The 23,764-nt window shown below is 48.7% G+C and overlaps 11 protein-coding genes across 11 annotated transcripts; 3 read left to right on the forward strand and 8 right to left on the reverse strand.

Moving 5' to 3' along the window:
- Positions 1–288: 288 nt before the first annotated feature.
- On the forward strand, positions 289–2,291 carry N7462_005402 (glycosyltransferase family 2 protein; the record flags this gene model as incomplete). Its single annotated transcript, XM_057077120.1, has 3 exons — positions 289–508; positions 570–1,682; positions 1,780–2,291. The coding sequence occupies 3 exons, from the start codon at positions 289–291 to the stop codon at positions 2,289–2,291; spliced, it is 1,845 nt and encodes a 614-aa protein (XP_056932700.1).
- A 574-nt stretch (positions 2,292–2,865) lies between these two features.
- N7462_005403 (sugar porter family MFS transporter) lies at positions 2,866–4,473 on the reverse strand (the record flags this gene model as incomplete). The annotated part of the gene is made up of 2 exons (XM_057077121.1): positions 2,866–4,349; positions 4,419–4,473. 2 exons carry the CDS (start codon positions 4,471–4,473, stop codon positions 2,866–2,868), a joined length of 1,539 nt encoding a protein of 512 aa, XP_056932701.1.
- A 2,150-nt stretch (positions 4,474–6,623) lies between these two features.
- Positions 6,624–7,914, reverse strand: gprI (putative cAMP receptor (Car4); the record flags this gene model as incomplete). Its single annotated transcript, XM_057077122.1, has 4 exons — positions 6,624–7,179; positions 7,238–7,302; positions 7,375–7,576; positions 7,658–7,914. Coding segments are annotated over 4 exons (1,080 nt in total), but the record flags the coding sequence as incomplete, so codon positions are not given.
- A 1,033-nt stretch (positions 7,915–8,947) lies between these two features.
- N7462_005405 (uncharacterized protein) lies at positions 8,948–10,207 on the reverse strand (the record flags this gene model as incomplete). The annotated part of the gene is made up of 2 exons (XM_057077123.1): positions 8,948–9,222; positions 9,337–10,207. The coding sequence occupies 2 exons, from the start codon at positions 10,205–10,207 to the stop codon at positions 8,948–8,950; spliced, it is 1,146 nt and encodes a 381-aa protein (XP_056932703.1).
- Positions 10,208–10,514: 307 nt separating this feature from the next.
- Positions 10,515–12,404, reverse strand: N7462_005406 (fungal specific transcription factor domain-containing protein; the record flags this gene model as incomplete). The annotated part of the gene is made up of 2 exons (XM_057077124.1): positions 10,515–12,137; positions 12,204–12,404. 2 exons carry the CDS (start codon positions 12,402–12,404, stop codon positions 10,515–10,517), a joined length of 1,824 nt encoding a protein of 607 aa, XP_056932704.1.
- A 677-nt stretch (positions 12,405–13,081) lies between these two features.
- N7462_005407 (uncharacterized protein) lies at positions 13,082–14,509 on the reverse strand (the record flags this gene model as incomplete). The annotated part of the gene is made up of 1 exon (XM_057077125.1): positions 13,082–14,509. The coding sequence occupies one exon, from the start codon at positions 14,507–14,509 to the stop codon at positions 13,082–13,084; it is 1,428 nt and encodes a 475-aa protein (XP_056932705.1).
- A 432-nt stretch (positions 14,510–14,941) lies between these two features.
- Positions 14,942–15,925, forward strand: N7462_005408 (uncharacterized protein; the record flags this gene model as incomplete). The annotated part of the gene is made up of 1 exon (XM_057077126.1): positions 14,942–15,925. The coding sequence occupies one exon, from the start codon at positions 14,942–14,944 to the stop codon at positions 15,923–15,925; it is 984 nt and encodes a 327-aa protein (XP_056932706.1).
- Positions 15,926–16,951: 1,026 nt separating this feature from the next.
- N7462_005409 (ubiquitin domain-containing protein) lies at positions 16,952–18,062 on the reverse strand (the record flags this gene model as incomplete). The annotated part of the gene is made up of 3 exons (XM_057077127.1): positions 16,952–17,086; positions 17,169–17,942; positions 18,060–18,062. The coding sequence occupies 3 exons, from the start codon at positions 18,060–18,062 to the stop codon at positions 16,952–16,954; spliced, it is 912 nt and encodes a 303-aa protein (XP_056932707.1).
- A 440-nt stretch (positions 18,063–18,502) lies between these two features.
- Positions 18,503–20,227, reverse strand: N7462_005410 (uncharacterized protein; the record flags this gene model as incomplete). Its single annotated transcript, XM_057077128.1, has 1 exon — positions 18,503–20,227. The coding sequence occupies one exon, from the start codon at positions 20,225–20,227 to the stop codon at positions 18,503–18,505; it is 1,725 nt and encodes a 574-aa protein (XP_056932708.1).
- Positions 20,209–20,789, reverse strand: N7462_005411 (DUF1604 domain-containing protein; the record flags this gene model as incomplete). Its single annotated transcript, XM_057077129.1, has 2 exons — positions 20,209–20,482; positions 20,572–20,789. 2 exons carry the CDS (start codon positions 20,787–20,789, stop codon positions 20,209–20,211), a joined length of 492 nt encoding a protein of 163 aa, XP_056932709.1.
- Positions 20,790–21,655: 866 nt separating this feature from the next.
- On the forward strand, positions 21,656–23,577 carry N7462_005412 (uncharacterized protein; the record flags this gene model as incomplete). Its single annotated transcript, XM_057077130.1, has 2 exons — positions 21,656–22,455; positions 22,539–23,577. 2 exons carry the CDS (start codon positions 21,656–21,658, stop codon positions 23,575–23,577), a joined length of 1,839 nt encoding a protein of 612 aa, XP_056932710.1.
- Between the last annotated feature and the right edge of the window lie 187 nt (positions 23,578–23,764).

Raw genomic sequence — 23,764 nt, forward strand, 5'->3', positions numbered from 1 at the left:
CTTAGGCACTTGTGGCTGGACCAGAGCGTTCTAACTCGACGCCTCTTTACAACCGCACAAACGGAGGGCAGTCTCCCCCTTTTATGAGCTCTGCTCTATAACTTTTCTTCTTTCTAGCTTTCTTTTCTTTTCTTGACTTGGCCTTGATCATGAAAGCTCTCTCTTGAGGACTGGACAGGATTTGGCGAAGCCTTAAACATCACGCGGTAGAACGAACGGCGGAATTGCCAAATTCACCCTGCCTGATAAACTTCCAATACCACAGCCGCGGGGTGAAAAATGAGCATAATGGCTGATCCGGCCTATGTCTACAATATTCGTGAGGTACCACAAGACCAGAGAATTCTCTCGGGCCAGAAGTATCGCAAGCAACTCTACTATGTTGCCCAAGCTGCGGTATGGACGAGTTATCTGTATATTGCCCTGCGTTTGCTGGCACTGATATTGTCCATCTCGGATAATACCTTCCAAATTTGGGCAATGGCATTGACAGAATGCTTTTTTATATGTGGGTTGCGAACCACAGGATTTCCTGCCAAGAAACACTAGAAATCTAACCGAATATCTAGACTTGTCTCAAAAGGAGCAGCTTTTGACCATCAAGGCAGGCAAGTTGAAAAATGGCAGCCCGCGCAAAAGACTGCGACTAGAAGGAAATGAGAATTTGCCTCACGTCGACATCTTTGTGACCTGCTGTAATGAGCCCACTTCGATCATTCTAGCAACAGTACGGGCAGCCTGCACTCTTGACTATCCAACCTCCTGTTTTCGTGTCCTGGTACTGGACGATGGAGGATCTGCCTCGCTTAAGAAAGCGATTTCTGAGTTGAAGACTCAATGGAATCACCTCCAATACCATTCTCGTGGACGACAATCCGGGATGGTTTTCGCCAAATCAGGAAATTTGAACTATGCCCTGACTTCACTGCAAGAAGATAAAAAACCGGAATTCTGTCTTGTCCTTGACGCAGACTCGGTCCCAAAGATCGAGTTTCTTCGGGCCACACTTCCCCATCTACTAGAGAATCCAAACGTGTCACTAGTTTCCACGCGGCAGTACTTTTTCAACTTGCCTGATGGTGATCCTCTTTCTCAATCGCGGAGCCATTTCTATACCTGCCAAAACGCAGAATTAGATATTCTGGGACGGGCCATTGATGCGGGATCTGGTGCAGTCTTTCGGCGCAAGTCCATCATCGATGTGGGTCTGTACCCTACATTCTCCTTCTCTGAAGACTGGCAGCTGTCTCAGATACTACATGGCATGGGGCACCGGACGCTACAGGTCCAGGAGCCTCTCCAGTTTGGACTCGTTCCAACATCTATAACCGGCCATTCTGCTCAGAGAAACCGATGGAACATCGGACATGCACAGCAAGTGACCGGGATGATCTCTTCAAAAAGCAACCATCTCCCCAAAAGACTGCGATGGAGTATTGCGTGCAATGGGCTTGATATCGTAGCAGGAGAGTTGGGATCCTTCTTGGCATTTCTTGTAATCCCGCTTCTGTGTGTGTCGGGCCCACTCATTCCCCTTTCCACGCCTTCACTTGTCACAGCTCAGATCCTCTTGGGAGTGTGCCAAGTCTCAGTTACATGGATATACGAAAATCTACAAGCCGCATCTACCGGTTATAGAAGTGCCCCGTTTGCCCACATGGAAAACAAGTGGCTGGCTGGCTGTGAGTTTCTCTCCCTTCTCCCCACCTTATTGATACCGTTATTATAACTTTCCTATAAAATTATCTGGCGAATCTGATGCAAATCTTTCTATCACAGCAAATATTTACGGTATTTTACGGTTCTATCTTGGCTCTGGAAAGCCAAAAGGATCAGGATCCTTCATCACAGGCAGTACGGCCAATTCTTGGAATCATGCCGCAACTTTGTCCAGATGGACAAGATTATACCATGATCTGTTGGACAACGGCATTTTTTACAATTCTTTCTTGTTGGTGGTGACCATCGGAACACTCCTTTATTCTGTCGCATCGGCTATTGTGGCAAGAGAGAACGAAGGTATGGCCACACAGGTACTCACAACGATAGCTTTTCCGCCATTGCTGCATATCTCCTGGTTATCACTGAGCAATAACTACGTGCCCGTTGCATATATATTCAACCCTCCCCGCTATCCTGACCGGAGATTGACTGCTGTAAATGACAACACCATGGATCTTCCCGGAACCAAGATTGAGAAAAAGCCTACTGTGCGGCCGAAACGACACTATATGAGCAAAGAACTGTTCCAACCGAGCCTGAGGCTGGAGATCGACGAACCTAACCTGTGAATGAAAGTAAATTAATGAGCTCAAGTTCAAACGTGAATGATCCTATTTATAAAAATCTTAGCCTGTTATCAAAAATTTATCCTACTGAACTAGAACTTATTCAATTTAATTCACTATTTATTTTTCGCGAGGGGTGAAGGTAGCGGCCTCAAAAGATATTAAAGTCGCTCGCACATCGTCCTATCACGAACAAAATATTTTGAAAACCAGCAGCCATCAAAGATACCATTTAAAACCATCACCGTCACGATGGCCATACGTCAGCCTACAGATCGGGACAGACTGATACTTAAAAAAAAACACAGTCGTTAGACTCGTTTTACCCCCAAGGGACACTGCAAGATGTAACTCCTTGTTCGGCATCTGACTATAACCTTCGGGTGGTCGTGGAAGAAGGATGGTAAGGTCGAACTAGGAGTAAAGATTTAAAGCAAAGATGTATCTATGAACCTAGTATGGAAAGGTCTTCCCATCACATTAATCAGTCATCGTCATCATCATGGAATCTCAACTATATACACTCTTGATAATCATCATAAACATTTCGACATATATCGATGTATCGAACTCTATTTCAAGCATTTTCCTTCTGTTCAATCTGACTCTTTTCTGCGTGTTGCCATACATCCACTTCAGCAGTTTCACCCTGAGGAAGGTGGCGAGCCATCGAAACAATGTGCCAAGGCGAAGGTGCATCGCGGAAGACATGATCAAGTGCCTCGAGGTTGCGGTTCATGGTCTCGGGGTAGAAGAAGTAGACCGAGAAGGGAATGCAAGCTGAAATTACAGCATAAACAATGTAATATTGGTAACCAATAGTATCCAGTGCAACAGGAGTAATCATAGTCACTAGGAAATTGAAAATCCAGTGAGTGCTGGTTCCGATGGCTGACATGGCAACACGGAGCCGCATGGGAGCAACCTCTGTGCAGTAGAGGAAGTTTCCGCCCAAGAACCCAATTGGGTAGAAGGAGTTGAAGAGGAACATAAAGGCAGCAGAGACAATAGAGGCGGTACGGTTATTGTTGAAGCTGTTAGTGATTGCTAACACCATCATACAAATGGCCATCCCAGAGCCACTGATCATAAAGATCTTGCGGCGGCCTAGGCGATCGATCGCGAAGAAGGCAATGAAGCTGCACAGGAACTTCCAGGTCATGGCACAGGAGGAGAGAATTCGAGCGAGATCACTGGTCATTCCCAGATCTTCCTCAAAGATTGTCGAAATATAGGTGGAAATCAAATTGCCTCCACACATTTGCTGGAAAAACTGCAGCGCCACGCAGAGGCAGAAGCGATAGAGGAGCCGCTCTTCATCGGGTTTGTTAGGGTTGAAGATATCGCGTAGAGAGGTGCTATCAACTGATACTTCGAGAGAAGACTCAACGCCATTGATTTCAACGCGAATAGACTCATCATCGTCGTGCAGACCTTTATAAGTAGCCAAGCTGTGAGTGGCTTCATCAATGCGGCCAACACTGACAAGCCATCGAGGAGACTCAGGAAGTAGAAAGACGCAGCACAAAACCATGAGTTGGAAGAAAAAGGAGATGGCAAGGGGAACACGCCATTGCAATGAACCGTCGATCTTGCTTAGTCCATAGTCGATCCAGTTGCACAAAGCGTAGCCCAAGCAAATGCAAATTCCATCGACGATGACATGCTGTCCACGATGCTTAGCACTAGTGCATTCCGACTGCCAAACGGGAACAGCAACGCTAAACTGGCCAATGCCAAATCCAAGTATAACGCGCCCGACAATGAACTGGGGAAGTCCATAGGCAGCTGTCTGTAGCACTTGACCAATGAGGGTGAAAATGGCGCCGAGGAAGATCGTCTTACGACGGCCAATTCGATCACTTAGGAGTGTACATGAAAGGGCACCGGCGAGGGCACCCAACTGCAAAGATGCAATGACAACGCCTTTGAGAGTCGAGTTCTTTGATTTGACGGCACCGGATGTGTTGATCGTGTCAATCTCAGGGAACACTTCGACCCAGCTTTGCAGCGTGGCCAATGGTCCGAGACCGGACTGGTTGTACCCGAAGGCAATGAAGGCTAGGAAAGAGATATATCATTAGACGCAAAATGTAAGGTTCATGACGAGGAAGTGTAAGAATCACTTACCAGGCGCAACAATCAGCAGCGCCTGTGCTATGCGCGCGGCCTTGCCTCGAAACATGATGTATGAAACAAGAATATATCAAGGTCAGATGAGGGAGGAAGGGGGAGAAGAGATCACATTCGAGCGTCTCCCATTTTTATACGGCCCCCAGGAAGAACCCGAGCACCGTGGAGACCCCGCACAGTAATTTCCATTACATCCTGTGGGATTCATGGTCACCCACCTGTGGAGACCCGGCCTAGGGTGCAAGAATTCACAGATTGTATATGACTTGATCGCAATCCCGAGAGCTCCATCCGGGTGGGCTCGGCTGGATAGGACTTTTCACCCCGTGGGCAAAGGTATTTATGTCATGCGGCATCCGAAACAAGTCAGATCTGCAGTATTTGTGAACCCTTGGAAACTCCCATAAAGGAACAGAAAATTATGTTGATCTTTATTTGTGACGCTAAACTCTGTTTCTTGTCATTTTGCTGTTGCATTCGCTTCTTTTTGGATAGGGCTAAACCTCTGGCCGGTATTCAGAATCAGTTCACCGGCAGTGCCATCATTCTGATCTTAAGACACAGTGGATCGCGGGGGTTGGGACTTAGGAAGGAATCCATTCTCCGAAGTTGCCACGATTATTCCTCCCCGTTTCGTAGTGGATGGGGCCATTTTCTGGAGATCTCTCCTTCGGGCCGGTCTTATTGGCCGTTCGGCCCGGGGGAAAGCGAATTTGGGGTCAGGCAAGATGGCGGGCCCGTCGGTCGACATTCAAGGCTTCGGATTCCATCCGGGAGGGCCTGGATAGAACAAAATCCTCTCGGTAAGTATGGCCTGGAGGCTATTGGATGTCTTTAAGACCATGGGAGCCATCGGATATTTTCGTACAGCCTCATCTGCCCTGGCACTTGGCATTGTAAGGCTTGTTTCGCCTGCTCGCGCAATGTTCCCCCCGCCAAGATCCACGCCAAGCTGTCGACCATGTTTTCAGAATCCAATCTGGGAGAAGAGCCAAGCCAAATGTGGGATGCACCTCCACCCGCTGCACCCCACCATCTCGGACAGCGTCCGGAGTGTCCATATATGCAACCCCGAAGTTGTACGGAGTACGGGGGTGCGGAGTGGGTTCATGACGGCCCCTATTGCGGTCCGAGTACGATGGAAAAGCATCAGGCAAACGAATCAAACAACTCGCCATTCCGGCAGTTCTCGTAATCGGTAAAAGTAGTTTAAGCAGAACAGCAATTCCAAAGATCAAGGTCCACGGAACTTCATAGTGCTATCCTGAAAGAATTGGTACTATCCGGGAAAAATAATTCAACAGCAATCATACTATTCCCTCCTTGTTAAAGGGTTACGTTAAGACGATTTCATGCGAGAAAAATTCGGTGCTCCCAGCCCAATGCGTATCGGGTATAGGAAGGTCTCCCCTCGGAGAAAGCTCGGGATTTCATAGACAAGCACAACCAGGTAACTTGGTAATTGCTAATTTGACTAGAACAGACGCATGAATGTTGATTTTAATTTGTCTTCTAACAATGATGCCTGCCTCAAACTGCCCCTGGCCGTGAGAGTGAAGCAAGATAGAAGAGAGGAAGGCTCTAGTACTCTAGCTGAGCACTCTATAGTGATACAAAGCTTCATGCCGTATTCACTGTCTTACTCGAAATCTATAGCTCCCGATGAGCAAACTTTCCTCTGATCGCCGCTGAGACTCAACTTGTACTAGACACAGTAAATATTGGATTGGCATCCTCCAAAGAGAGAATGAGAGAAAGAGTCCAATGCACATGAAGCTTATCGAAATCTCTGGAGTCGACCTGTGGAGTCTCCGGCACTTTGGCACGCCAATGAATTTCCTAGATCCATCATGTGACTCTAGTGCTATGCATAATGAAAGCATTTTCACAACTAGTGTTGGATTGCAGTCCAATCAATGCACATAGGTTTCACACCGTCCGATCGTTCTCATCTCACAAATTATCATAGCACATCAGAAACACCAAAGATTATGAGACCTTCAAGCTTGGTCATTCGATATTTTTTTCCCAATCCCTGTCACGAGAAGATCCAAATTTTTTAAACAGTGTCATTTAAGTTTTGCCAATACTATTGTATACGACCGCATTATATCCATATTATTCAGCGTCTATTCCACCTGGTCTTGAATATGATATAGTTAGAAAATCCCAAGTCAGATTCAATACTCTTTGCGAACTCACCTTTCCATTTGCCCCTTTATTTTCCCACGCTCTCCTCTTCCAACCTTTCATGCCCATTGTGATGAATATTGCCCCATTCCAAAACCCCCGCAAAGATCCCAGCGCACTCACCGCCAGCAGCAAATCATAGGACTGGTGATCAGGTCGAATAAATAGAGACACTCGGTTGATCGTCGGTGCAACCCACGTTGTCAACAAAGCCAAAAAGAATAATGAAGGCATAAGTATATATTGTTTGAACGACACACGTCTCTGGGCGGTAGGCCTTGAATTTGAGGTATTGGCATGCACTGATAACACTTGACGATGGGTTGAGGGGAGCTCGACCGATGATTCGCTCGTGATATGTGCATTGGAGCCAGGCATAGACTTGACGCGGCCATTAGCCTCCACGATAGTTGTCACACTGCTATCGGAATTATCAAAGGGGTTGGGGGCTGTTGAAGATGATGTCAAAGCAATATTGTCGTCATCGGTTAATTTGAAGTCGTCTCGTAATCTCGAGATCTCGACACCAATAAGGCAGTAAATTATCATCACAATAGTGATGATGATCCTAGGCATTCATCAATTAGTGGTGAGGTGGTTTACTCGGTCGAAGATAGGTGCAGTACCACACGGGGATATAATAGAGGATCAGTCGGATCAGCATCCAGTTTGGTGATATGGAGCACCAAATCTGCCCAAATCAATTCTATTAGCTTGTTACATAGGCAATAATCAATAAATTTTCTCGAAATAAGATACATACCGTTTCGCCGCCATAAATTGGACCCTTATCTGCCGTACGAATAAAGAGGAAAACAAAGGCTGGGATGAAAGTCAAGGCTGAGATCGCTCCGATGAACTTGAGCTCGAGCTTATGTAACAAATGAGCATCAAAATGATGGAAAACCACTAGGTAAGTATCGATCGCCATCGCAAAGGTCCATAGTACATCTGCAATAGGAAACCTATACATTTTGACATTCAGTCTTTTCTTCCATCTCGACAGCTTTTTCTTGGCCTCGAATTTAGAGAAAGAAAAGGCTTACATTTGAAGAGTAAACCCCTGAAACTGACATAACGCGGACGTATCGCCTGCTGCAGGCCCTGCAACAGATATCATGGTTCCTGCCGAGTCTAGCAAGTTATAGAAGGAATTGAAGAAGATGATTCGATGAATGGGGCTTCGAAAATAGCGGGACGAGCAGAAAGTGATGATAATTGTGAAAGACCCCAGAATCGAAAGACTTGAGGAGACTCGTCCGGCTATTCCGATCATCTGCTGTTGTTCTTCACTGAGTAACATGGTGGAGGGTCATGCCCTCTCGGGCGGAGGGGACCAGGAACAGGAACAATCGGCCACGAGGAATTTGACAGGTGCGCATCAAGTTATAGACATCTCTCTCCCATTATTCTCAAAAATCACGACAAATTTTAGCTTTTTTTTCATGTCTCGCGATCACATCGTCCGTGCAGCATGACTTCGATTTGGCCCCGATGACGTGATACCATTCAGGACCGCGATTGGCGACTTTACGCACCGGAGACCTTGTCAACGAGTCAATTGGTTGGATGCACAGTCGATGATCTAATGAATCGATAAATCTATGAGCCCTCTTCGCGCAAGTTAGTGTGGAGCCCATTATACGCGTGAAAGGGGTCACTCTTACGTCCGTCCAGAATAAAAAGAAGCCAACGACGGCGGGAAGAGCCGATCGAGGGAAAGCATATTAACAGTTTCAGGGGTGGGGCTTCGAGGTGATTGAACCCACATCGAAATGCTTTCTCGCATGATGAACGTGAATAATTAACTATCAAGATCTAATATAAGCAGAATTCGGATTTTTCTGTCTTCCGCGACCCTTCCTTGTTGTGAAGGGTAGGTAGCCTTACGATGCTCTGAACCCATACCTCCTATATTATTATGACCCTTGCCTATTGGACACCGTTTGGTCATTATTTGTACTTTGATCCATAATAAGCTGTCTGTGAAATATTTCAATATTTTCACAGTCTTTAAGCGAACAATATTACTTTGGTCTCTCTGAATTTGATTGATTGCCGCACTTGCCGAGGCTAGGTATACGTCGATATTACTGGTGATCAAGCCGAAATTACGTCTTCAAGGTCCAGTAAAAGCATTGATATCTATGGGACCCGGGGCTGAAGATCCTTCTGTAGATTCTTGGCATCACATTCTTTGGGTTCTTTGGATCTGTCGATTGCTGAACAAGGACCTGGGTCTTCGGCTCGGGCCATCAAGCTACTTTTAGCGTCCCAGGTCTCAAATTGATTTATTTCTTCAAATTTTTGAGTGATTGTCTACTGTTTCATCATGACTAGTCACTTCCAATCAATCGCGCCTCCAGCATGACTATGTTCTCGCCTTTCGAATGATACACTTTGAAAAGCTCTAGTCCGGCTTCGGCCAAAATGCCTTTAAACTCATCGAGAGACCTTTCCTTCCCGCCGATGGCAAGCAGAGCAAAATCAAGCCAATACAAAGTCATTGGCCCACCCACTTCTACCCGGTCCGGTACAAGCATATCACCAATAATCAGCCGCGAGTCGGGCGCCATTGCAGATGCGGTGTTCTTAAGGATAGCAATAGCATCTGGATCATAAAAATCATGCAATAGTCTTCTCATGAAGTAGATGTGGGCCGCTTTGGCATTTTTCGGTCAGCAAGGTGGCCATAATATAGTCAGGAGGTTCAAAATGTCCTTACCTTGCACTGGTTGTTGGGTAAAGGCATCATACACCATAGGCTCAATATCTGGTAACTCCTCCGGCTTGAGTGTTTCGATAACTGTAGGGAGGTCTTGCAATATTATCTTCGAACCGAATGTGCCACCACAATATTCTCGGATCACTAGGGAAGCCTGGCCTCTTCCACCACCAATATCGACGATAAACGGTCTTTCGGGCTCTCTTCGGACTTGTTCTTCCATTTCTTTGAAAGGAAACATGCCCAAAATAGGAAAATTCTTCGCCATATTGGCCAGAGTTGCATTCCAAATTGCCCGGCCCTTCACATCCATGTCCACTACTTCGTAGTATTTCTTGCCTTCATGACCCAGGGTCACTGCAAATGGTGTTTTCCTGTTATCGTAGAGATCGATTGGCTGATGAGTTTTAGCATAATTGGGAAGGTTGATCCATGTCTTCATCAGATCAACCGACAAATACACGACTCCTCCAAATACCAGGGGATGGAATGCCTTCGACATTAAGTTATGGGTATATTCATCTTTTCCTACTTCTTCGAATATTCCGTTAATTATAAGAACTCGGAAAGTTCTGGTGATCATCGAAATATCAATGTTGAAATGAGAGGCAAGGTGTGCAGCGGTAATATTTCCTTGGTCTGGAAACATCTCGAAAACGTCCATGCCAATAAGAAAATCTATAGCTGATGCCACACTCAAGTTCTCACAGAGTCTAGTTGCAACATCGTATGGCTCTTCAAGTTCTGTGCGAACCTTATCTGTTTGTCTGAGCAAAGATAAATGCCCTTCTGGCGTTCCATCATATTTCTCTAGTGAAGCTACCAAAGCTTTAGCCTCGGAAAGAGCTTTTTGTATAGATTCGCTGTCCATTTTCTTAGTTGATAGGTTGCCTATAGCTGGATGTTTATTTGTCGTTCCAATGTAGTATTGAGACGGAGGTATATGATGAGAAAAGCAAGCGGGGTATAAGAGGGGGACGTTTCATCCATGATCCCTGTATATATTAGTCACCACTTGCTATAGTTAGTTAGCTGATCAATTTTGCACATAAATTTTGTCATTCGATCTTGGCTCTGCAGAAACATCCAGTCTATTGTGATTGATTAAAGATGCTCATGAATCCCACACACAAACACTTTACTAAGGGCTGTGCACCATAACTCCACCAATCAGATAATCAAACAGTATCAAACTTAACGTCCATAGGAGGAGGGGAGAAGAAGGCCGCTAGAGGAATTGGCTCGAAGATGCTTGGAAAGTAAACATCCAAGCTATCTGTCGTCATCATATCGCTATTTATGAGGTCACATGCATCCAGAGAGATGTTCGAAGCTTGGTTTGTCGGTTCTACAAGATTTGTCATCCCAGAGACTCTCCAGCATGGTTTTGGATCCTTTTGTGCCGTCTTTTGGGCCTCTCGCACATATTTCGCCTTAGTCATGAGACGTTTTATGGGCCTCCAAAGATTTCCCTTGTGCTCTTTAATTTTCCACTGGTCATATAAAATTTGAATATAATCCCAAGCACGATCACAGTCTGCGGATGGTGGACGTGAGCAGATTTCTGAGAGAACAAGGGCAACCGCATGCCACTGAACCTGAGCTTTGGAATGCCATGTCCACCTTCGATCCGAGCTGTTCAACAGAGCAGCAGACAGCTCAAGAATCTTTGTTGATTTGATAAAAATCCTGTCCCGGGTTCCCATAGGCAATTCAGTCTCATGGTGCTCTTGGATTAATGGATAGTAAACTACCAACCAGGTCCGTGCAACCATGAGTCGCGCCACAGTAACGCACACTCGGTAAAATGGATCCGAGGTATCACAGTACTTCAGGTAGCGCTTCTCGAGTCTTTCTTCAAGGTCTTTGGCAAGGGATTCTCGACTTTCAAGTTCGAGCCGGGTAAATGGCTGCCCAGGAAATTGCATACTTGGGCGCACATATCCTGTTTTCCACGCGACACGAAGTACTTCACATCGGATGAGGCAAAATGTCATTTCTGAGACCCCTTCGTGCTCGGGGGGCGCATTTATCATCTCCGGAGTCAAGTCAACATCATTGACATTTAGTGGTAGTCGGGTATCGAATGTTGATTCATGAATTATTGGTTCGAAACCATGATATTCGGATGATCGAATATCTAAAAGACAAATGTGCCACCAAACCCGCCGTCTGATTTCAACATCTAGTGGACGGAGACCAAAAGCGGCACCGTCACGATGTAATCCCATCGCTCGCGCAATATGAGAAACCAGTGCTGTCAGTGACCAGGTTGTTCGTGAAGCATCTTCATTCCGCAGGCCCGATAGGAACATAATTACTGCTTGCAATAGAACTATGCTCTGCGTATTCAATAAATCGGCGCGAGCAATCGCTTGCTGTACTGCAAATTGGTAATGCTTCAGGGCAACTGCTCGCGATAGAGTCAAAACGTGTTCGCATTGCTCCGGTTCCATGCTGATGACAGCAGTATACCAAATCGAGAAGAGCAATGCTTCATTGCTGCAGTCCAGTTCATCCGGCGAGGCCAGTGCATCCCAGTAAGTTCGTTCCAGTGTCGGAACGTGGAAAATATGAACCATGGGTAACACATTTGTTTTGAAGATCTCCAGGAGAATCACAGATTGAGACAGATGCGGATACCAAGGCTTCATTGAGGGTGCCAGTGCTTGAAACCCCATAATTGCTGCGTTTGGGCTCAGGGACACCACGGAATCCAAATCCTGGCTGACAGGGAAGCTGTCATCGTCGTCACTTTCATGTTCCTGAGAGGTCTGTAATAGGTCCTTTAATTCCTCAATCTGCATGAGTTCAAAATTATTATTTTAGCCCTGTTATCAGGTTGTTGAAGTCAACTCAACGCATACCTCTCCCCCTAAACTAGCCCACAGAACATTGCTAACATAGTAGCTTTGGGTGTCATTAATTACCAAGCGGCCAAGCTGCTTGTCGATTTCAGCCTTTGTATGATCATCTTCTTGTGTGGCTTGAGTTGTATTCGGTCGCTCCAGGGCTGTCTCTTCCACTGAGGTACGTCTCCTCTCGGCATTGCCATTCAGATCTTCCATCAGTGCTTCGAGACGAGACAGTCGGACCAGCAGCTGCGAATCAATAGCTCGCCGTGGTTTTTTGGGAGCCCTTCCGGGTCCAGGGGGATAAGCGCATTTGGTGGCAGCACGAACACAGGTTGCGCATGGGGTTTGTCGATCACATTTCACTTTACGAGATCGACAAAGAAGACAGCAGCGGTTGTATCTGACGTCCAAGGATGTCATTTGTTCGCCATATCTCTCATTATTATCCGCTGTGGGTAAATCTAACTGAGAAAAAGAGAAAGAGGACATCTGGAAGTTCATGAGTGAAAGGTTGAAAAGGAGAAATTTTCAAGGCTGGGCTGAAGTCCACGGACGTCACTCTTCAACACCGTGTATTGAGGCCTACCATGGCCCCCACCCCTCAGCGGGTCTGTCTCGGGCACGGATAAGCTTATGCGGGACCGATCCAATGTGGCACATCCGCGAGCAACCGGGGAAAAGTAGTCAAGGATATCAAGCACAGTGCAGTATATTTGCAGGAAATGCAGTACGTTTGTTAGGTAGAATAAGTGAGTCAAGTCCAGACCCCATTTGGAAAACTAATGGCTTCTTGTTAAACCTTCTTACCCCTATGCTCTACAATTGTAACGTAAAACACCGTTTTTGCTCTACTCGGCTCAATCAGACGTTAAGGCAGGCTATATAGACTTCTAAATACCAGCAATCAAAACTTTATCCACGGCCTTTTGAATGTAAGGATGCCACTTGCTGTCTAACATTGCGGAAATGGACGTGATCAGCCTAGCGGGTCTTCCCTGGAAATACCAGAACTTCTCCAGCTCCTTCAATATAATGCAGTAGAAGGCTAGCAAAATCAGTGTTCCGGGGTGCCGTTGCCTGAACATCAACGTGACGAATGCTGATTCTAAGCGCACAGGCCACGTCCCCAGAATGCATGTGTTCCACGTATTATTGGTATCTGACTCCCGCTTGGCGCGTGCCAAATAAGAAAACGATTCAGCCAAAGTAGTTGCAGCGCGCTGATAGATGGCTATTACCTCATTCGTCCAGGAACCATCATCAGGGACTATAGAGAGGAAGTAGTCCAGCAATGGCAATTCGTCGTTGCCCATATCATGCTGGGCTTCCCATGCGAATGCTAAGGCGCTAGCTGGGCCACTCTGGATTTGATCCCAGACATCGTAAAGTATTGAACAACGCGCGCGAATAAAATATAGCCATTGGGGGAGAATAATTTGTTGCCCTGTTCCTCCGCTATAGACATCATCATTTATTATTAGAAACGAGTTGCTAGGGTCTTCAACGTCGGTTGCGAATGAGTATACCACCAACAGGTATGCGAATGCCACGATTGCATCACAATTTTCACTGGAAATGTGGTCAATTGCGGAGCGAAAAGAGGGAAGGGCTGAGTCTTGGTGAGAGCATCCCTGAATTGTATATATCTGACGCTTCGCAGGTTCATTGTGGGCCAGGTGGAGAGCTGAGCACGCCAGCATTCCGCGTAAGAGAAAATCTTGATTGAACGCCAATCTAGGCACGACATCCAGCCATATTTGTACAGTTTGGTCATTCATCACAAGACTTTTATAAGTTGAATGGAAAAAATGTCGCAGAATCTGAAAATCAAGTGTATCCAGATTGTACTTGGCTTGCAGCTTCCAGACGTGTGGGGATTCGCGGGAGGTAAAGTATCGCAACATATTACCCCGGAAGAAAGTCTGTAAAGGCGCGGCACTCCAATCGAATGTTGGATATCCCTTGCAGTTATGCACCGTCGACCAATGCCGTTCCATTCGTTTTCTTGATATACAGAGGTAATCACAGCCCGGAGCTTCACATTGCCACCCCTGCTCCAAATGCAAATGAGGGACAGGGAATTCATATGATTGTGGTTGTTTGACTTCTTCGGGCCTCCGTAGCTTCATACGACTCGTATATCTAATGTATGGGTGGCGTTTTTCACGGTAGATGTGATGGATTTCTTTCAAGTGACGGGCAATGGCTCCTGACTGGACTGCATAGCGGCAAGTGGTACAGATCACGACCTTATGGGCAGAGGAGTAGTAAAACAGTTGCTCTGGTGGGGGCGCTTCCGTGTGGGTTTGCTTTTCCATGATTCTCGGTTTCCCGATTTGGATCATATGATCTTGAGAGCAACAAAGCAGTGTGGCCTTGTGAAACGCCGCAAAGATTCCCCTAACTACAACACACTAATCCAGAGTTGGTAATCGACGGTGCCGTCCCACGCTAGGCCTGAACGGGACCGTTGATCGATGACCAAGTTGGCGGCCTCGGAGACTTGACAGACTAATATGATCCCGAATGGATAGGAAATGGATCCTGCAATCCTCCCTTGTATCTTCTAAACTAAATCAAGAAATAATCGGTTCAATATTCCCTCACTGTAGGGGCATGGTCCCAAATATAAAGGCGCTTGGATCCCACGCTTCATTCTAGTAGACCTCTTCGGTGTTATTGCACTTCAAACACTTCCTACATTGACTTTTCAGCAATCTTCTGTCAAGTTTTATACCTCCATTCTGCAGATGGCATCCAACTTTGATTCCAGCGTTCTTGTCACCGGTGGTACTGTCGGACTAGGATATCAATGTGCGCTTGCGATTGCGCGTCAACACCCAAACTACCAAGTTGTTGTAGCCTCAAGATCGGATCTTAATGCATCTGCGAATGCCATTAATGAAATTCTTGATCAAGAAAATGTTCTTTTTATGAAGCTTGATCTATCCTCGTTCTCTGGAGTCCGCTCATTTGTCGCCGAATGGGAACTCAAAAAGTTCCCTCCAATTCAATCCCTGGTCTTCAATGCTGCTTTACAATTGTCCGGTCCGCTTGAGTACTCGGTGGATGGAATTGAGAAGACATTTGCCATCAGCCATGTTGGACACGCCTTGCTTTTCTCGCTTTTGAGATCTCATCTGGCCGATACTGCCCGCATCGTGATTGTCTCGAGTGGCACACACGATCCTGCACAGAAAACTGGCCTTCCTGATGCCAAATATAGATCGGCTGAGGAGCTCGCTCATCCACCTGCAGCTTTGGCCAGGGCAAATGGTCGCCAACATTACACCAATACCAAGCTGGCCAATGTCCTTTACGGCTATGCCTTGCATCGACGTTTTCAGACGATCCAGAAGAAGAGCGGGAAGCATTGGACGGTCACTGTTATGGATCCCGGTCTCATGCCTGGAACAGGTATTTTTCGGGATGCCAACCCAGTATTCCGTTTTCTGTGGGTATGGCTGGTGCCCAGAATATTGCCGGTCCTGCGATTCTTACTTACGCCCAATATAAACACACCCGAAGAATCAGGGGCAGCGCTTGCTCGATTGGCAGTCGGTTCGGATGTCGAGGGGGCAAGTGGCATGTATTTTGAAGGTAGAAAAAAGATCAAGTCTAGTCAGTTAAGCTACGACGAAGCCAAGCAGGAGGATTTATGGGAATGGACTGTTGATAGTCTAGCCATCAATCAAGAGGAGAGGTCTGCTTTCGCTCTGCTTGATCTTGTTTAGATATCTGGCTAGCTTTGGGGTTGGCCTTTTTTCTTAGTTGCTATTTTCTGCTTTCAGGACATCCATACATGGCACCACAGCTTAGTATATATATATCTATGTACACGCAATGCTACGTATATCTCAATTAGTTACGAGGAAGTTATTTACCACGAATAACATGAACCAGTCACTCGAAAACTCTTCGGATATTTATATTTAATGATACACAAGTTTCGCTCCCTAATCTTACCCTTTGAACGAGGAATGTGAGCGCCTGAAAGCGCTAGCCGCAAGATACGGGCCCAAGCCTTATGTTAATTATCATGTTGCAATAAAAGAGGTCCAGAATATAAGAACAGCATCATTGGTCTAGTGGTAGAATTCGTCGTTGCCATCGACGAGGCCCGTGTTCGATTCACGGATGATGCAAGAAACATGATTTTTTCTGTCCCTTTTTTGTGTACTGGGTCCGACCGCAAACTTATTATATTTCCGTTCTTTTTTTTTTTTTTTTTTTTTTTTTTTACATGCCTCTTCTTCCTCTACCTCGCAAATTTAGCGTAAATCTCATTATAAATCAGATGTTCAATTCAGTTAATTCAACTAGCCTCCATAAGCAGAAACATGCAATGCAGACAGGCAAAATCAAGAGTAAACACGCACCGCGATCGCCAATGAGCTGTTCAGATGGAAAAATAGCACAGGCGGCAAAAAAAAGGCATTATAAAGCATCTCATACTGAGCGTCTCATACTGAATGCTGAATATTTAGTATGAATAGACTGGCTCTTCGATGTGTAGATTTGAGAAGAGAAAGGTGGCAAGGGGCGGGAAGAGTCTTGATTCGGGATCAGACGCCCAGTCCCGAAAGAAATGCGAACAGGTCGCTGAAACCCTGGGAGAACAAGGAAGAATGATTGAAGACGAGGGGGGTATTATGCAGAGAAATTCAGACCAGATAAGAGACGCCGGAACGCAGAAGACCAAAAACGAGTATGCCAAAGACGGGAGAGGGTGAGGGGAAATTGAGGCATACAGAAAACCCCTATGAAAAAGAGCTCCCGGAAGTAATTAAAGCGTTAATAACATGGCCACGCTGCCATCCTTGCTCAGGCAGGGATTCGTGCTCCTTGAGTATATGGCCGAGGTAGGCAATCCGCACTCGGCGTGGGCTGGGGATCTAGAAAAGCGAGAGTATTATGTTAGACACAAGCCCGAGATATAGAGAGACATGGCCTCAAACAGCCACGGGAAAGACGTACGGCAGCTTCTTGTTGAATCTTTCTTGCCAGAAAGCCCACGCTCTGATTTTTGCCGACCAAGAGCACTAGATCTGGGCCACCGCGATCACTCAGTCGGGCCTGAACGCGAATCAAGTCTCGCTCACTCGTCTTCCCTTTCTCATCGCGGCGCCTTTCGGCGTCCTCGGTGATTAACTCGTCGCCCGAGGCATCATCTGTCGCTAACTTCCCATCCGACATCGCTTCCGTATCGTCCTCGTCTCGATCGGCATCTTCTGGACGAGTCGCTTCCGTGGTCGGCGAGGCAGCCTTCTTCATGTTCTCCGGGTCGCTGACAATACACTGTGGGAGGCGATAGAGCACGCCTTGCTCATCGTAGCAGCCCTCGCACAGATCTCCCGTGGGGACGGTCACGCCCGCCGCATCGACGATGCTCTGTGCCGTCGCCAGATCCCCTCCCTGCATCAACGTGATGGCGGTCGACAGGGCGGCCCATACTTCCGGGCGGCCGGTGACCCGAGTCTCGAAAAACTCGCGGCGCTCGCGGTCAAGCTCGATGCGCGACCAGATGCGGCGCTTGCTGTACCAGATGTGCAGGCGCACCGGCTCGTTGTAGTGTTCGTTCAGCGGGAGATTGGGAGCGCGGCGCGAGCGGCGGCGGGCCGTATGGGCGGTAACGGGGGTAATGTCGGCTGTATTGCGCGAAGCCGGCTGGGCTCTGGAGTCGTCAACGATCTCCTCCTGGCCGGTCGGCGGATGGTCATCGTTACGCGACGGCACGGACGAGCAGCAACCCTGAAGACCGTTAGCCTTTCTCCACGCCAAGCCGGCCCTCGGCGGAGAAACGGTGTGACGGGTGGATCGGCGGAAATCCTAGATTCGGGGTCGCGAGGGGAAGAGGAGAGGACGTACCATCTTGCATGCGACTTGAACACTCCATAAGCCGAAGAGGGGGAAAGGTTGGAAGGGTGGAAGGTTGGAGGGGGCCGGAGGAGGACGCAGGGTCCGGACTAAAGAAAAAGCCCCAGGGCCTCCCGTTCAAACCGAATCAACCAAACCGGGAGGGGGCACCACTCAAAGGAGAGAACTAGCGTTAGTTTTTAAAACATGGGTACATATTTCAGTCGATGAGAAGTCAACTCCTTTCGGTTTCTCGGGCGCTTATGCGCCTCGTACAGGATGTTGCACGACTCGCCCGCTTTTACGATCGCATTTCCATAGAAGTGGATCCTTCCATAGAGGCGGATCCGGTGAATACGTTGAATACAGAGTGATATATAGAGGAGTATACAGAGTATAGAGTATAGAGTGTAAATTGTACATTCAAATGAAGAGGCTCATGGTTCTGCTTCATTCTAATCTTCGTCTTCGTCGTCAGAGCCGAAAATGGCCTTGAAAACAGCATCACCTGGTCGTTGTGCCTCCAACGCTTCGTTCCGTTCGGGCTCCACGGCTGGTGCAGGCGGTGCCTTCGGTGTAAGCTGAGGCCCAGACCCCCCGGGATCTGAGCTAGCAGTGGAGGATTGGCGCCCAGACTCCATCATGATCATATTCATCACCTCCTGCGAGACAAGTTCTTTGCGGCCCGCGTCGGTCTCGTAGCCACCGGATTGGAAACGGGGACCCGGCCCAGCATCGGACCTTCCTGGCTGCTCACCCGGGTCGAGTTGAACATGAGCGGGGGGCTTGATATTAAAGCGTTTGCAGAGAAGACGAGCAGGATAGAAGGAGAGAGAGGTTCGGGTCATCGGCCCGAACATGCCAATCTTTGCAGCCGCTACGGCAGGAGGATCGACTTTCTCAGACGGTCGGGTGAGCGGATGTTCGGTCGAGGAATCGGGTGCATCTGAGGCTAGCTTAGGTCCCGAGGACGCCGACGTGAACCGGGATGCCATGACTCCGGACATGGGCTTGAAGACTTCAGCGGCTCGGGCGAACTCGTGCATCTCGTTCACCCAGTCATCGGTGCTGGAACCGGGAATTCGATCTGGAAGAGAGTCGCGAACTTCCGCTCTGATTTCGAGGAATGTGCGGTAACGCGCCCGCTTGGCCTCGTCTTCTGAATAGGGCATCCAGCCGCTGACGGCACGGGTCAAGGCCTGCACGGCGATCTGTTTGTCCAGTTTCGGGACGAGGTCCCACAAATCCTTTCGTTTTTGAGATTCAGAGATTTCATAACCTTTCGGGGCGCCTTCACTCAAAGCCGGGGGGAGGTTGGTTTTCCCTGTGAGCTTCACGATCCTCTCCCGTGCTTCAGGAGTCATCCAGTCGAAGATGGACTTCCCTGGTAGTTGAGCCTCGCCGAGAGCTGCTGCACGAGATGTTGGATTCAGGGATGACGCCTTAGCGGCATCGGCTGTAGAGACGTAATCCGACGGGTCTCGGTCTGTTGACGTAGGTTGTTTGGCAGACGCCCAGCCCTCCGGGATGACAGGAGCTTCATACTTCCTCTCTGAGATTGACAGGCCGGATAGGCTGTCAGCCAGGACGAATCCGTCCAGCGGCAATCGTCCATCGCGGCATTTCCGAAACCCTCCTGCACTCCGGGCGGCCGCAACCTTTTTGGAGATGAAGACAGGCTTAGTATTTAGTAACGGATTGGATGATCCGATGGCGGATTTGCTGTCCTCCACCTTCCCTTTCTTCTTTTTCTTCTTGTCGCCGCCGATGGTTCGGTTGTAGGATATTTGCGGACCTAGCGAGTAAGGGTCTTCATCGTCAGATCCAGTATCATTGAGGATGCCAACGCCGAAGCCACCTCGTCGAGAGTTCTTCGCTGGTGCGGCCGGTTTTTCTTGGGTGGCGAGACGACCACCAAAGAACGAGTCCGAGTCCTCAGGCTCTTCCCGAGATATCTCAGCTCCTCCCAAGCGTGTTTCGCCCTCGAATCCCAGGCCCTTGTGGTCTGTTTTGCGGATGAATGCCACCATTGGTGGATTGTCTGGTGCAAAGAGATACGTTTGCTCCGAAGCATCGCCAGAAGCCGCAGTAGTTTCATCCAATTTGGCTTTGCGCCGTATCTTGGGCCCAATTCCCTGGCCTTCTCGCCAGCCCATTCTCTTCAAGAGCTTGACCCCCATGGTCTCCCCCCGGTTTTGAGGAGATCCATAATCCCTGCCTTCCGGATGGCATCTATCTGCGTTGATCCAAATCCGGCAAAGCCTTCGGCTGTTTGTAAAGTTCGCGACTCGTCCTGTTCGCGGAGATCCTCCTCATCCATAAAATCTTCGGGTCGTTGTTGCACGGATTGTTTCGCATCGCGGGCGCGATTCTGCCGAGACGAAATAAAGGTCTTGGGGGCCCATCCTTCCTTTGAGCCGACGGTATTGAAATATCTGAGGAGACGACAGGCACGAGTTAGCAATTGCGTGTGGGATGCTCCGCGACCTCAGCGGCGCGACGGAACAGGAACGAAAGAACATACCCTGCGCTGAAGCCACCAGTGAAGGCGCCATGCAGACGCTTCCTCCCACGCTCATCGGTCACCTCCTGCTTCCACACAGGCATATATGAGCCGTCATCGCGGACGCCGGCGTCGAGCGGAGGGAGTGGGGTGCCGTAGAACGCGTAGGGCGCCGGCGAGGGCTCGGCATGCCCTGCCTGGCCGGCCTCAAAGGCAGCTCGCGGACGCTTGGCGGCCATGAAACTGGAGAAGCTCAGCCACGAGGAACACAAGAGGCCATGACGGGGAGTTGGCGGCGTATCGAGGGTACAAAGTCGCGGTGAGGGTCCGGCGGTCTTGCCGAATATGCGGGCGGGTCAAGAGGGAACTTGAAGTTGGAAAGCCGCGGGCGGCGACCAATTGGAGACTCAAGGGACTTGGAGACTCCAATGACTACCACTCTACCACTCTACCTTCTAATCGAGCTTCTATGAAGACTCCTTATCATCCACCGTTGCTGGACCCTGCTGCTCACCTTCCAACATCGGACGCATTTGCGAACGCTGGAGAACCCCTTCGGAGAATGCCTTGATTTGGGCCCGAATCTGTGGCAAGCCCGCTTAATAGACTGGCCAGACTATTTCACGATGGCGCAACGAGGCTTTTGGCGGCGGCTTATACCTTGGCGGGACGAGACTTCCGCCTAATTTGCTAATTTGCCAATTTGCCAATTTGCCAATTTGCTAATTTGCCAATTTGCCCAGTTCCCCGTTTCCCCGTTTCCCGATAACCAGAGCCAACCATGTCAACACTCACCACCTCATTTCCACCACCACTGGCGACTTTCCCCTCTCACCCTCCCCTTTCACTCTCTTTGTCTCGCTTTTCCCTCCTCTTGTTCTTTGTTTTTTCCTGGCTCTGATTGTGCTCTCAAGATCGTGTGCTGCTACCCATATTTGTGGCCATGCATTTCCCATAGTTCTTCGCGTCCCCCCCTATTTTCTCCCACCAAACACATTCCTCCCCCCTCTTCCCCTCTCCACCCTTGCATTACGGGGGTTCCCCTCCTCTCAGTGCCCAGATCTCCAGTTTACGGTCATCCTTCGGACCTTGCTTCGCCGGAAGAATGCTTGGCGCAAATAGCTTTGCGGGGAGACGCAGGTCCTTTTACCTGTGCTTGACCTTCGCCGCAGCCCTGGTATGCTTCTTGAATCTCATTTTCTTGACAGATGCCGTGGACCAGGATATCACGCTCCATTTGCCCGGTCTCTCGCTTTTCCGCCCGTCGCAAAAGCCTCTAGAGGGGTCCTACGCGCACGATCGACATCCCATCGAGGGTTTGATCAATGAGGCCAACCAGCAGTGGGAACAGTATGAGACCAGTCGCTCAACTACTTTCCGTGAGACCGTCGCAAAGTACCGCCAGACTTACGGCCGCCACCCACCTCCCGGGTTCAAAGAATGGTATCAGTTTGCGCGCAAGCATGACATCCACAATGTCGATGATTTTCAACAGATCACCGGCGATCTACGACCTTTTTGGGCCATCCCACCGAAACAGATCCGCCAAATGGCGGCCCAGCTGCAGAGCTCTACTGGCATGGCTGGCGTGCGCATTCGCGACCACAAGGTCGTTTCAGAGTCCGAAGGATGGCGCGTGGAAACCTTGTCGGCCTCGGTCAGTCGGCTCGCCAAATACCTCCCGGACATGGATATTGCTATGAACGTGATGGATCAGCCCCGCGTCATGGTGACCTTTGAGGATATCCAGAAGTATCTTGAAATCGAAAAAAACACCCGGAGCACCCCTGGCGATGCAACAGACCTCTTCACCAAGGACATGGACAACTTCTATGACGAGAAGGTGGACGTGAAAGAGACGTTAGATCCGGAATGGTTCTCCATTGCCGGGAAACCGTACATGGAGTTTGCCAAACAGTCTTGCCCCCCAACTCGCCTGCCCAGAACCCGGCTATGACCACAGAAGATGCAGATCGACTGTACAAAAGTGACCTGGGCGGATTCATATCCAATTTTACCGCCTCGTCAGACCTCTGCACGGTGGGACCTACCATCAGCGATCAGCATGGATTCTTATTCACGGCTTCTAGTAATGTCATTACAAGAAAGTTGTTACCTGTCTTTGGAGAATGCAAGGTCAGCGTGAACAATGATATCCTGTTCCCGGCGAACATGTACTTCATGAAGGATAAACGTTATGTCTACAACTCAAAATACGACTACGAATGGGAAGACAAGGCCGACTCGCTCCTCTGGCGTGGTGTTACTTCTGGAGGTGTTCAGTTGGCAGACAACTGGTGGCACCTCCACCGTCAGCGCTTTGTGCAAATGGCCAACGCTACGGAAATGGACTCGAAGAAAGTCTCGATCCTCTCCAAGGACAACAGCGGGCCATACCGAGGGATCTCGGACTTTAACGCGGCCGAATTTGCCTCTTCCTTCTTTGACGTTGGCTTTACAGAGGCTTGGGGCTGCATCCCCAATTGCTCTTTCTATGACAACGTCTGGACATATAAAAAACCCAAGGCATTTAGCGAACAGTTTAAGTCCAAATACCTAGTCGACATCGACGGCCATAGTTTCTCCGGTAGGTGGCGTGCCTTCCACCAAAGCAAGTCCCTCGGCCTGAAGGCTACTATTTTTCGCGAGTGGCATGATTCTCGCCTCTTCGCTTGGAGACACTTCGTGCCTATGGACAACCGGTATGATGATCTCTACTCCCTGATGACCTATTTCATCGGGTTGCACCCACCAGCGGCCGAAGATGCTCTCTCAAGTCATGGTCCCTACGTTCCGCGACATGACTTTGAGGCCGAGGTGATTGCTACTCAGAGCCGCGAATGGGCACATCGTGCCCTCCGCAATGAGGACCTGGACATCTATCTCTACCTTCTTCTTCTCGAATACGCGCGCATAATCGACGACAACCGCGATACTATCGGTTACAGTGGCGATGGAAGTGAACTAGAACGCTTTGACACCCAATATCCAGTCCCTCTGCCCCTCCAACCCCTCGTTGGAGAATGATCTCGAACGACCTCTTCTTTCTTTGATATCGGGAATTTTCCAAATGTATACCCCAAGGGCGTTAACGTGGTGTTACATGTGCATAATATCTGTATATATTCTTTCCCTCACTTGCTCTCTATGTTTTTCGGTTCTCTTATTTTTGATTCTTGATTCCCCTCTTTGCGTACCTGTGCATCTATCCCAT

Source organism: Penicillium macrosclerotiorum (assembly GCF_028827735.1).
Source record: "Penicillium macrosclerotiorum strain IBT 26536 chromosome Unknown utg000006l_segment0_segment0, whole genome shotgun sequence".
NCBI lineage: Eukaryota > Fungi > Ascomycota > Eurotiomycetes > Eurotiales > Aspergillaceae > Penicillium > Penicillium macrosclerotiorum.